A 14,229-nucleotide genomic window follows, 5' to 3' on the forward strand; every position below is an offset into this window, starting at 1 on the left:
GGCTGGCAGAGGATGGGGTTTTCTCGGTTAGGAGAGGTGCGGAGGAGAAGAGGTTACCTCCAGCCCCCTGCAGCAACGCGTAAACCCCGGGCTACGAGGACTGTAAACCCCGGAGTTCACCCGGTGCGCGACTGACTTCTCCTTGATGGCCCTACTGTCATTTGAGCGCTATCTTCTCTTTCTTAAAATAACGCCGGGTATAACGACAGTTTCAGAACGGCACAACGGATCGATGGAAAGCAAATATTTATGAGGGTAGAGTAAGCCTCCTCGTTGTACTTTCCCACCATTCACTTATGTCCCGAGAAAGACAAAAAAGACGGCACCGAGTGAGTAAGACAGGCCACCTCTTCCCTCATGTGGAACATACTTGTATTGCATAGTTTCACTGTGTTTTGTGCAGCTTATATATAATGGTTTTTAATTAGCTTTCTATGTTCCAAACAGAAAAATGAGTACAATGTTATAGTCTAAAGAATATCAGATAGAGGTGTACTAGAAAGCCATTTAAAAATCAGTAAATCTCTGCAAATGATGAACTTCGTATCTTCTTAACTGGAAAATAATCTTAATGTAAGGAATAAAGCCGTGGGAACAAAAAAAAAGGTTCACTCATACTCCAGTTGTTTAATTCAGAAGTCTGATTTTGCAGCGCAGATTTCCATAAAAACTATGACCATGCTCATTCTGCGCAAATGCTTTGATAAGACTTAAAACTTTGACGTCTGCTTGTGACATTTAAATAGATGGTGGCACATTCTGGTTAGTGATTTTTTACCTGATTACATCAGGTAATTAGGATTGTGCGAAAACAAAAATTTGTACTCGCATCCTGCCACGGGTAGCGTTGTAGTTGGGGGCCTGATCCTCTAACCAAGCGACGTGCTATGGCTTCTTTACGTCATGCAGAAATATTGTATGTTGCATCCATTAAGGATGCATGTGTCTTAATGCATTAAAGATGCATGCTTAGTCTTGAGTATGTATTTAGGTGTTTGCAGAATCAGGACAGAGTTCAAATACGATACACTGGAGTATACAGTGAACTGTAATAGCCAGAAAATACAGAGTTTGGTAAAGAACTTAGCTCAGCCAGTTGAGTATTGTCAAATTTCTCTGGCTTCTGAGTTGAGATACAGCCAGAACTCTTGAATAAGCTAAGACTAGTAAAAAGTTTCTGTTTTATTAAGGATTACGGGGAAGCCATTTGAAACATGTAAACACATACATACAGAATAATACGTAATTTCTGTAGGATTGTACATTCTGACTATCATGATGTTTTGCTAGTGCATAGGCATCTAAAAAGTAAAAAAAAAAGTGACTTGACTAATTTTCTAAGCTGACTGCAGTACAGTAAACAAGCAAACAGCGTAGATGAGGACAAATGCATGTGATTTTTAAATCCCTTCACTTATACCAAAGGAAAGCTAGTGTGGCTAATCTAGGGCATTACCTCTCCTGTTCTAAGTGTACGTGTGTAAGCAGTGAGGGCCGGGCCCAGGAGAGGCCCTAGGTGTGGCAGTGCTCAGCTTCACCACACCTTTCTGCAGGCGCCCTGACTCGGGGACTGGAATTAGGAACATCCAGTTCTTGCTCCTGGAGCTCCGTCTGTCTGTCCTTATCCAGCGAGTGCATCAGGTAAACCTTCCCAGGCCCTTCTCACATCCCTTCTAAGTCACGTTTCCACAGCGTCAGTTTTTCACTCGCTTGTGCCACCTTATGTTGAAGGTAGCCCAGATGGGCAGAGTTCTCTAACCACCAAGATACAGAACTGTTGGCTCTGCCGCTGTGTTACTAAGAGTGGGCCATGCGCCTCAGTTCAAAGGGATGGAGAGGGGTTTTCCCGGAGAGCAGCCCTGTGAGAGAGGAGGCTCTCCGGTGCGTTCCTCTCCCCAGCATTTCCTGCTGGGCAGCGCAGGCATCTCGCCCCTGTCATGCCAGGCAGTGCGAAATCCACCTCGAGACTCATGCACTGCCCAGGAAACTTCGGTGCTTAATCTGGCATCGCAAATTCCTTTCTGGGGCTAGGCGCTGAATGCTTACGCTTGGCACTGCCGAGTAGCAAACCTTTATGAACCGGGTGCTAAGTTCTTTTCAGCTGCGAGGAGCTCGGAAGATAGGGTCACATTTAATAACAGCTCTCACGGTGTGTGAAGGATCCCAAAGAAAACTCTATCGCAGCACCTGCTGATCGCCCGACTGGAGCCTTTTTGAACAAATGTGTTTTCACAGAAGCGCAGTTTCACTGGAGCTGAAATGTTCCAGCATTTGCTAATTTTTATAGGGGATTTACCTGAAAGGTTTCTCAGATCTGGCTGCGATTGTGTCATTGTAGGCTAGGTTTAGAGAGGGCAAAAGAGACAGCACGAGAAAGGAAAACCTGAAGTTGTCAAGCAGAACTTGAACATTTTGACAAGGTACATTTTTACAAAGACATTAGAAACCTGGTGCTTTTTATTCCAGCATAGAAGAAGGGCACATTTTTAAACCTAAGAAATTGCCTTGAACGGCATTGTTATTTTCTGGCTACCTCTAGTTAGTTATTTTCTTGTGTGGTGTTACCGTATAGGAGGCATGTTACTAACATGCTGATGGACTCCATGAGTATATTAGGTGGGACCCAGTGCACCTGAAGTATGCTGCAGTCTCTAGGCAGTGAGACTAGTCTACTTACCTCCCAGTTTTGCTTAATTCTTATGCTACTAAACCTACAAAACGTTGTCTAACTCATCAAGATTGCCATTACTCCTACATTTAATCACAAATGCACGATTAAAAGTGCTTCTTCTGGGAAGTGAGCTGATATCCTTCCAACGCTTCTCTCCTGAAAAAAGGTTTAAGCTGTTCAGAGGGCCCTTGGAAAACTCAGTATAATCAGAAGTGCATGTCTCAGCAGCATTTCCAGCATCAGAGTGCACTGGATTTCACCCAAGAACTAGGAAACCAGGACTCTAAGGACTTTCAGCTTTGAGAATGCTGAACTTACACTTTAGGCAAGTGTCCTACTGCCCAATGGCCTGAGGATAAACATCTTCTGTGCTGTTGAAGTTGGCTCACTGCATAGTCAGGAGCCCAAGGACAGGGTCAGAGGAGGAGAAAGTAGCTGTGGTCCTGGGTTCAGCATAAAAGTCTGAGTATTCATGTACTGCAGGGGATCTGCTCCCAGGGCGCTCCTGACCACGAGGCTGTGGATCCGTCAGAGCAGGGAAGATGTCCCTCATCCTGCAGGGCACCTGCACCTAACTTGATGTGCACTGAATCCTAAATCCTAGCTCTCTGCCCTTAAATGGGGAACCACAGCCTGTCCCTGATCACCTTTGAATGCCTTTCATGGAGGCAGGCAGTCTTTTAGGAGTTTTGATGCTGTTTACATGGATAAAAAGCACATTTAACTTAGTGGCAGCCTTTCCATTACATTTAAGGATGAGGTGGAGTCCCAAACGGTCTGAGAGGGTATGAACTTTCCAAAGAGTGACTTGTAAAGAAGAAAAGAAAAAGATTTTTATTTTTATATTCACAACAGACATTTCATTGCCATTGTATTACAACTGGTTGGGATCTTTTTTGTCTTCATTAAAAGCTTTCATCATTCACAAAAATTCCTTCCTCTTCAATTTTTATTGAGAAAACGATTTAAGATACTTCTGAAGGGCTTAAAAAAACTTTTAGCAAAATCTACTTCCTCAGGGGAAACTTCAATCACTGTATTGGAAATTTTGGCGTCCTGCCACTGCAGAAACTAAGACAAACCATAAAATGGTTTTTATGTGGAAGTGGCTGAAAGGTGAAGAGTCAAGTCTCCAACCGCAAATTCTTGCGGGTCATTACCCGTTCTGCCAATATAGGATATTGGTGATTCCTGTTTTGAATAATGACAGTGAATTTGGCAGTCCTTCTAATGAGTTACATAGGCTGCATTTCTAAATATTGAAAAGCAGTCTGTGTTCATCCAGAAAGGAAAAAAATGCAGCTTGAGCTGCTTACTTTAAAAAATAGCTTTAATAGTTGTAGAATATGTAAGTAAAAAATCTGTAGATTAAAACAGCTTTCCCCCTGGTCCTTCTTAACCGTTTGTTTTTCCTAATTCTAAGTTCAGGCTTTCTTTTACCTGGAAAAATTCTATAATGAAATGAGAATTAACAAAATAGGTGTTACAAGATACAGAAGCCTGAAATTGGGAAACTGGATGTGAACTATACCAAGCTTGCACTAGTTTAACTGTTTCGACTACAGGTGTGATAGTAGTAATTAAAATACTACTGAAATAGTTTTACTGAAATAGACGCCCGTTATTACCACACCCAGTGTTTCTGTGCGGCTCTCATTTAAAATAATTTAAATGCTTTTTAGTTAGGCAGGAATTGTGGGATCTTGTGGGTGTGGATAGTTTTCTATGTAATTATGTGGGCCAAATATAGATAAGGAGGAGCCTGGAAAAGATTAGCATCGCCAGGACCTGGAATGTGACCTTGGTGCGTAAGGTTGATCATTCCATTAGATTGGCCAGAGTAAGTTCCTTCAAAACTTTTCCCATTCATTACCAAAATCATCCTTAAAACAGTCAACTTATGCAAGTAACGGGAATCTTTAAATCAAAACTGCATGGCTTGGAGAGTTTTAGTAGGCTAAGGAACATTCAACCGTTAAGTCCTCATTCAGAACCTTTTTTTATTCATTTTTTCAGTACTTTGCACAGATCTTTACGAGAGACTCCTGACACTACCATAATTCATATAATACAGAAGAATGAGCATCATAATACAGGCTGCAACTTTTTGTCACTTTATGGAAAACATGTTGGTTATTGTGAAATTAATTTGGAGGCTCCGCTAAAATTGAATAATAATGTGTCTGCAACTGATTCCTCATGGTGGCTGAGGAAGTGACCACGGGTGACTGAGTGCAGGTCACATGTGCTAGTTCTCCTCCTTAGCTTTGAGACTCTAAAAGACTTCTAAAAATGAAATGAATATACTCCTTAAACTCCTTTGTGAAGCTGCGCATGGAGGAAGGGGTGGTTAGTAGGATTTTTTTTCCCTCTCTCTAGATGTATTTTGCCCTAGAAAAGTGTTTGGATTGTGTTTCTGGAGGATTCCACATTACAAAAATCCCCGCACTTGCACGAACAGAACCCTTGCACACAGTTGCTCCAGCCAGCCTAGCTATTAACTGGAACATCTAGCTATGAAATTGACTCTCCACCAACTTAACTGAATTATCTACCCTAGCTGACAAATTTGCCTTGACCTGTTGTGGTGGTCCAGTTCAGTCTTTGCAATGAAAATGAAATTGCCCTGCAGTTGCTGTTTGTTTACTATAGATACTAAGATAACAGAATCCAGAATAATCTTTTGGATTCTGTACAAATAACCATTTTACTTTCTTGTGTTTGAATTTCCTTTGAAGGCTTTCATCTCTATCACAAGTTGCCCTCAATAGTACCTGAAAGCTGTCTCCTCATTCTGGTTGGATTGCTTCTTGGTGGGATTATTTTTGGAGCAGAGGAGAAGTCCCCACCTGTAATGAACAGTGATGTTTTCTTCTTGTATCTTTTACCACCCATTGTACTCGACGCTGGATATTTTATGCCAACTCGTCTTTTCTTTGAGAACTTCGGTACCATATTCTGGTATGCCGTAGTGGGCACGCTCTGGAACGCCATTGGCATTGGAATTTCACTTTATGGGATTTGCCAGATCAGTGCATTTGGTTTGACTGATATCACATTGCTGCAGAATTTGCTCTTTGGCAGCCTCATTTCAGCTGTGGATCCCGTGGCGGTGTTAGCCGTTTTTGAAAATATTCATGTCAATGAGCAGCTTTACATCCTGGTGTTTGGAGAGTCTTTGCTGAATGATGCTATAACTGTGGTAAGTTACTTGATAAATGATTAGTTGATAAAAACGATAAATGATTGTTTGCATGCCACTCCATTATATCTCTTTGTATCTGGTTATTACAGTTTGCTAATAGATGGAAGTCAAGGAGTGCTGATGTGTTTATGTAATTCTCTAAACTTTAGATTTAGAAACTACAGTAGTCTTAGGACACTAGAGTAGTGCGTAATGGTAGCATACTTGCTCTAGGCATTTTACTACCTGATCTCTTTAGTTTCTGTAACTTTGAATTCTGTTACTTCTGTAATCTGAAACTGGAGGTTTTCCTCACCTGCAGAAATGTCGTTGGACAGGAGAGGGAGAAGGGCCAATGTGGGGTGTCCCAGCATGTTCACAGGGAGAATGGGCAAATCACTGAGATGGCACAGGACCCGGTTGATGCTAGCCTTTTGCATGTGCCCGTCCAGTTGGAGCTGCCCTGAGACCACCAATACATTTCTGCCAGGCTACGGATGAGATAGGACAGCCATCTGGAGGCAGTAATTTCTCATCATTAACTAGCTGAACTGGGTTTGTGGTGCTGACCTGAGGACAGCGATCTGCAAATTCCACTAACGCCCCCAATGCCCCTTGTTTGTACCTGATGACACCATGTCTGGGACATTACTCCCATTTATCCATGCCTTACTTGAAATCCTGCCCGTGCCAACTATGTCCTGGCATGCTTTCTGTTTTGTGAGACACGGAGGTCCAGTTTTTCATATGCCAGAAGGATCAGAAAGATTCATGAATTGGGTCCACACCTTCCCTGTCTCTGTCACTGGCTTCTTATTCCTGTCCCATTCTATGCACAATTGTCCTTCCGTTTTCCCCTTTTCTAGGACTTTGCCTCACCTGCATAACAGATGTATATCTCATCATTTAATCTGAGCCTTGGTACTGATCGTTTCTCGTGTGTCTGTGGGAGTACTGCATTTTTTTTCACTTACGCTTCATGCTTTACCTGATTATGCTGCTATCCAGCCAGCTGAATCGCATCCTCTCTTACGGGTTTGCCTTAAAGCCTAGCTTTTCTCATTAGCTTACAGCTGAAACTGCCTGCCGTTACTAAACTGGTACTTAAGCCAGTCCTGAAAATAAGTGGGTGTAAATAGTGAGTTTCAAAAGGCTTAGCAGTTCAGCCATGGCTGTGTCTGTCTCTATTCACTCTTAATGGCCACTCGCGTGGTGGAATTCTTTTCGTACAAGTTCTTCTGGGGGAAGAAGGGCTGTTTTTATGTTAATGTAAAGCTTTTTTTGGTGGATTTTTCCAACCAAAATCACTTTTTCCAATCACAAAATCAATCACCTTTCCACTGGAGCAGCAGTTAATCCAGCAAGATTTGCTAGGAAAACACTGCATCCTGATGACGGAAGTATTCATGCGTGCCATTGCCCAATGGCAAATTACTCTAAAACACCATTTTTATAGGCACTGGCATGGCAATTTAATAACCGTGATGCATGGCTTTCCTGTAGGCATCATTATTGCCTTCTTTGGAGGTAGTCCTTTCTCACGGCACGCCTGCCCAGATGCCCTAACGCAGGGGGAGATAACTCTGAGGAGTCTGCAGGGCTGGCCCAGCATATGCACTGGCCATACACATATTCATGAGGGAGTGAAAGGAATTTAGAGTACGTTTGGTCTTACTTCCCAGCTATCGCTTAAAGGTAGCACTTGGCAGGAGATCAAGTGGTTTCCACATGCTAAGCATTGGTCTGCTAATGGTTCCTTGTTATGATTTTGCACACCTGCAATCGTGTGATTATACTTAAAACGTGACCCAGGCCTTCACACAGATCCCCCGTGGGGTGCCCTTAGAGGACCTCGCCTCCCCTACCCGTAGCAGTGCTGCTGGACCAGTCCTCGCTGTGGTGCTGCCGGGATTACGCAGCTATCTGCTCAAAGGAGATGATGTTTTGTAAATACTTTCTCTTCCTCTGCCCTTGTTGTGTTACCGGGAGAGCTGATAAAACCAGCTAGCAGGCAGAGCTCAGCCCCTTCCAGCTTTTGCCTGCTGGAGCCCTTGAGTCCCACCTGCCCTGGCGGGTGCCTCTGACGGGACGCGGGGACGAAGCAGGAGGGGAGCTGAAGGCAGGCTGGCCGTCCACGGAAGCTGCCTAATTCCTATGGCCACTGCAGTTTCAAAAAACCCAGGTGCTACCCAGGTGGGCAGTGCAGAACGGTGTGGCTCTAGTAAACATGCTTTCTAAATACTTTAGGCCCTTCTTCCTGCTATCCCACTTACACTGCCTGGCTGCTCCTAATAAAAGATTTTAATAGGATAGCAGTGTCATTATGCTTTCCCTTTTCAGAAAATGTGCTACCACACCTTCATTTTGGATACAAAGTGAGGTGGGCTTTCTCAAGAATCTCAGCTCTGCTGTGTTTCTCAGATGGTCTTTCATGCCTGATAGTTTTTGCAATATGCCCGTGCATTTGGATGATCCTTTTCCCCCACTGATGGAATTTTGGAGCTTGAATTTGGCTGAGGACAGTGTTTGCCAGTTGGCTTCTTGTTCAGACTTGGTCCTTTACCGAAAGACTGGGTCAGTGATAACTAGCACAGTGATATCAGATGGCAAGATCACAGTTGAAGTTGAGTGTTAGCGGTTCAAATTCCAATTCTGCGCTTAAAATCACAAAGAAGGAGCCAGTGTCATTACAATAATATTATTCCGATGTTAGAAAACATTACAGCAGTGCTCTGTATTCTGCCTCTACTGAAAACATTACTTTAGAGTGCTTTACAGTAATTTCAGAATTAAAAACTAATAACTGAAGACTCATGAAAATAAGCAATTAGTGTCTAGGAAGAGCAGAGATACTCTTAGACAGGATTAAAAAGTGATTGGTGACTAATATTCCTTGGTGTAACCTTCAGTGAGTTCAGCTGAAGGATGTTGAGTAAATGCAAATCTTGAACTTGAAAAAAAAACCCTTCTCATACCAAATGCATTACAAAATGTGACCAGAGTTGATGTTAACTCACCTGAAAGCTTAGAGAGAGCTGTAAAACTGAACTGCTGCAGAGTAAAAGGGAAGTGAACCTGATTTTGATCTCATTTACAGCAGTGTAAATAAAGAACAATAGAAACGAGATTAAAATTGTGCTCATGACATTCCATAGTCTAGCTGCTGCTTCTACCACGACGGTCTGGTTTTGATCCGAGGTACAAAGGAGAACATTGCTTTTCTTCTTTCAAATAACTTACGGCAACAGACTTGAGATTTATGGGGATGTCTGTATGTGGAAACAATAGGCTCCATTCTGCTTGCAAGGGTGAATACTTCGCTGTGAAGATGAGGTGATGTTATGGAAAGGCTATTGCTTGAGTAGGTCAAAATTACATGCTTCTTTACAAGCAGCTCTCAGTGGCCTTACTTTGGAGACTTGCCTTATACATGTTTATATAGTTATTTTTTAAAATATAAAAAAGGCTATTTAAAATTCCCATTAAAGAAAATAATCCTCTTCCCTAATACATACCAAGGGAGTATTCTGCCAGGTCAAATTCTGTAGGTGTCTTGAAGAGTAACACAACTCTTGGGTAGTCCCAAGTTTCAACAAGTGACTCTGGGAAACTCTTCTCCTTGCAAACACCACAGATCAACAGTGTTTTTTCTTCAGTCTGTGATTCATGGAGTCCTGGGAGTCTGTGGACTGAGAGGTCCTTGTAAAGTGACCAACAAAGGCACACCTATTGTCAATAGGCTTAATTCTGGTATGCTTCTCTTCATGCAAATCCATAAGGTCCGCAAATCAAAACAGGTTGAAAACCAGCGGAGCCTATGACATTAGTTTCCTGTCCTGCACAGGACATAGGAACAAGGAACAGGGCAAAAGAGCTGGGAATCTGCCTCAGAGCAGCAAGAGGAAGGGGTTTGTCTAGGTGAAAAAGGACACTTCTCCCAGGTGGACTCATCCTGAGGGCATCATTCTTATCAAGTAAATAGTTCATGCTCCTGCTCTTCTCCTGTTTGTCGCTTTGTAATGAGAATTACCGGTGACCATGCTAGGTTTGATTTAACCTTTTTTCATGCTTGCTCTGGAATATATTTTTTCTTTTCTTTTTCAGTTCTTTCCTTTCACTTAGCCCAAAGGACCCGTAATAGGCCATGTCTTTGCGTTAGTCTGTAGCGAGAACTTTTACCTCTGTAAGACCTATCAAATTTTGGCCAAGAAGAGCCGTACAACTTACGTTCTGTCATGTGAGAGAGAACAAGACTGCAAACATGAAAAATCCCCCCAGTCACTATTCAAACACCCCACATTGTTGGCACAATCCAAGTACTGATAAAACATTGTTCTCTCAAATAGCATTTCTGATAGAGAAACCTGTTTGGTTTACTAAGAAGTCCAGAACGAATGCAGAAGTTTAATTCCTGTTAGCTGTCAGGATGACTAGTCAGGTGTTTATTATGACCAAGGTGGCTTAGCCTGTGAACCCACTGTGGTAGGAGTAGGTGCCTATGACCAAGCCTAGACCTGTACGAGGGGGATATGTAGCCATCACGGTATCGCATGTCTGGAAGCATGCATGCAGCACCAGGCGATGCTTAAACCTCCCAAGTAAGTCTGCAAATGGGGAGACTTACTTTAAGGTTTCTTTAAGAGTAACTGATTCCATTGTTGTCTGTTTTGTAGTAACTAAAATACTGGATATTAGAGAAATGTGAAGTTTACATCGTTCTGTTTCCTGTGTAAAACAAAAAGGCTCTCTGGCTAAGAAAATGTGATAATCCCATTGACCCAGTTTGTTTTGGAGGATGGTTATAAACTCTTTGAAAATTAAACTGAGCAAATACACGGTAACAGATCTTCTAATGGGAATTAAATCCAAATCTCTAGAAATTTATCTGAAGTTTGAGATGCCTTTAAACCATTGGATTCTTAATGGTTAATATAGCAGAGAAAGAGCACTCCATGGATGCCTTGTTTCTTGTACTCCTTGGGGTGGTCACTGTCCATCCCCTCTCCCCCTCCCCACCCCATGCCAGATGGATCTATGGTCTAATTCAGTACTGCAGCTCTCGGTGTCTTATGTAGATCAAAAACATTTGAAAATAACCTGATTTTTCACTGATGATGAAACTGTATTTTTTTCCTCCTCCTTTTTTATTTCTTTGATTCTGGGGAAAATCTGAAATGGCCATTTGTGGAAAAATTAGAAGCTCTGCAAATAAATGAATTTAAAGAAAGACTAGATAGATCTATCCTCCTGGCCTGCAGAATGGCATGGGTTAAGAAACCTGTCCCATTTGCAAAAATGGGAATAATGATATTTACCCTTCTTTGTATATCTCCCTGATATTTATGGATGACAAGTAATATGCCAGAGGTAAACAACAGCATATCTCAAAAGTGAGTTCAAGGTAGATAGAGAAATTCGAAGTTCAGCATTGAAGCAGAGGACCATAATGACATGAAGGGAAATTAAGAACAGTTCAGAAACATAATGTGCTTTCTTTTTCTCATAGGTCCTGTACAATTTGTTCAAGTCTTTCTGCCAGATGCGCACAATTAAGGTTATTGACATATTCGCTGGGATTGCTAACTTCTTTATAGTGGGGATCGGTGGAGTATTGATTGGAATCCTTTTGGGATTTGTAGCAGCCTTTACCACCCGTTTCACCCATAAAATCCGAGTGATTGAGCCACTCTTTGTCTTCCTGTACAGTTACTTGTCATACATAACAGCTGAAATGTTTCATCTCTCAGGCATCATGGCGTAAGTACCCCAAACTTCAGTAATAATAGCACCCAAGTAAGAATACCAGAGGAAATTGCATAGAGGACCAGATTTTGCAAACTTTGCCATATGGCATTGCTCCACCGTGCATGGCAGCGATGCTGGCTTGAGGATTTCTGGCCTCTCCCCTCCTGCTTCCTTCCATCCCATTCTCTCGGCTTGCCACCACACCAGCTGTGTCACTAAAATGGTTCGTGGCATCACACCATAAACCATATCTTTGAAATGTTCCAAGTTAAAAATAATCCCTTGTATTTTCGGTGGGGTTATTTTTAACCCAGGTCAGTTTGGTGACCTGTGTCCTCATGTGACCCTATAACTAGTCATAAGGGCATGGCTGAGGGGTGGCCCACAGTGATGTGGGGGGCAGTGGTGGCTGGGAGGGAGTGGGAGTGGTAGCTGGGGACTTCATGAACTGGCTTCACTTCTGATGCCAATATATTGTGAAACTACGTCTTCACTTAGTCATGTGAGCAGCCAGTAAGTACCATTCAAGACAATGTACATATCATTAAGGCAAACGCCTGCTGGATTACAAGCACAGTAAGGACTGGGTGAACATAAAATTTGCAGAATCTAGTCCTATGGTGATATAACCCCTTAGTTTAGTACCTTGATACATGTGCCTGTGTCTTATAATGCTTGTATTATGTATAAAATAATATTATTCTTCCCACTTCCAACAGAGAAAAATATTTTCACTCCTGTTTTTTCACTCCTGGGCTTCAGTAAAGAGAGAGCACAGCCTCTCGCTTGATGCTGTTTATACTGTAACAACCTCAACTTTAGAAAGAGCCTTTATGACATTTGATATACTTAAACGGTTTGCTCTGGTTCCAAGTAATGTTTTTAAAGGCCAACCTTCTTTAATGACTTGGTATTGTTCTAGTGGCAAATATGAGTCATTCAAGCATTAGGAGCATAGCTTTTTATGAAAGCTCAGATGTTACTTCTGAGTATCACTAATACTTGATAATACCTCATCTGATGATTATCTTTTAGGAAAGTGAAGATAGGTTTGCTATCATAGTCATGCCAGTATAAGGTTTTCTGGGGCCGGGAAGCAATTTACATGGAAACTTAGAGCTGATGATTTCAGTAGTATAAAAATAGAAATATGCCATAAAACGGGAGTGGTTAGTACTTTAGTATAAGGAAAGAGCTAAAGATTGCATGGGGTTTTTTCTCTGATATGAGCCTAAATAAAGTAACATATGCATTGCCATCTCGTTCCCTAGCTTCTATTCATAGCATTTGTGTGGTTTCTAGTTTCCTCCACTTCTTAAGTCAAATGTCCTTGACATCCTATGATCAAATACTTAAAGGGCTTCTAAACCAAAAACGTGTGGCTAAACTGTACGTGGCAAAAATTGTAGCACTATGCATGAAGATACTGATTTGGATGTGCTGCGTCCAGGATACGACGGAAGGGGCACGGCGGGTCTGCTGGTGGTTCAGTGGACCCACCGCATGCCCGTGCCTGCAGCCAGCACGCCAGTGCTTTGCACGGCACTAACAGCCTAATTCCTTTTCATTTGCCCCTGAGAGGGCGCAAAACAGGAGAGGAAACACAAAGCGTTATTTTCCCTCCAACAACACAACAGAAAATAAGTTATCATCTTTAAAATGCCCTGTATGTGTTTTGATGCTAAATGTATTTTGTAACAGCTAAGGGAGCTGGAGACATCAGTAACACCCGGGGGGAGCAGGAAGGGCCCTCTGCAGCCCTGTAAGTGTCTCAGCTGCCATGAGACATAAAGCGTGCCCCCTCCCAGCAGCGCTGCTGAGGGCCTTAGAGCTCCTGTGATCTCCACATCCCCTTGGAGTAAATCTACCCTGTGCTTTTCACATTTTGTTAGGCTTTGAACTGCAGAGAGTATTCTGCTCCGTGCCACAAGGCAACGTGCACCGGTATTGAGTTCCCTGTCGTTTTCTGCCGCAAATGACTCATGGCATGATTGCCTGGGTCTGACTTCAAAGTCAGCACTCCTCTGAGCATGTAGTTGGACCAAATAACCTTGGAGCGTCCCTTACAACCCGGGTTGTTTATTCATTATATGATTCTGTGGCCATTTACAGTTCAGCCTATAGGGGATAATTGCCTAATCTCCCTTTTTTCACCCATATCCACGTGAGTCTGTTACACTATTGATTCCCACTTCCTTCATAACCAGATTCATAAAGATACTCAGCGAGACCTTATGGTTACATGCTGTACCATACTTTAGGTGGAGGACATGAGCAGGAACATACAGTGTTACCAAATAAATACGATACATACACAGAGTGCCTCACTTCTGTGCAAGTAGGAATTCACTGGCAGAGGAATAGAGGGGAATGAAAGGTGCGTGTCCCTTTTCTGGTAAGTCTGTGTACTCGTTCTGGGGACAAATGATTCCTGAAGCATCTGCGTATAACCCCTGCGCTGGGTTACCTGGCTGAAATAGCGAAGGGACTGAACCATGTCCCTGTGAGCTGCAGTGAGAAAGTCCTCTCCAGAAGGAGAGGGAAGAGCTTCAACTGTAATTAGAGCCGGGCTTGAATCAGGAGCACGGCTGTGAAACATACAGATGTGAACCTGAACTTTATTTGCTTG

The 14,229-nt window shown here is 42.6% G+C and overlaps 1 protein-coding gene across 1 annotated transcript in view; it reads left to right on the forward strand.

The window, feature by feature from the left end:
* The window catches only part of SLC9A2 (solute carrier family 9, subfamily A (NHE2, cation proton antiporter 2), member 2), a 39,360-nt gene that overhangs the window by 5,579 nt on the left and 19,552 nt on the right, over nt 1-14,229 (forward strand). The window contains exons 2-3 of the mRNA XM_009326292.1: nt 5,410-5,873; nt 11,362-11,612. Of these exons, the coding sequence (XP_009324567.1) occupies nt 5,410-5,873; nt 11,362-11,612 (715 nt within the window). The remainder of the gene's footprint in view (nt 1-5,409; nt 5,874-11,361; nt 11,613-14,229) is intronic.

This window comes from Pygoscelis adeliae, unplaced genomic scaffold (genome assembly GCF_000699105.1).
Source record: "Pygoscelis adeliae isolate BGI_AS28 unplaced genomic scaffold, ASM69910v1 Scaffold156, whole genome shotgun sequence".
NCBI lineage: Eukaryota > Metazoa > Chordata > Aves > Sphenisciformes > Spheniscidae > Pygoscelis > Pygoscelis adeliae.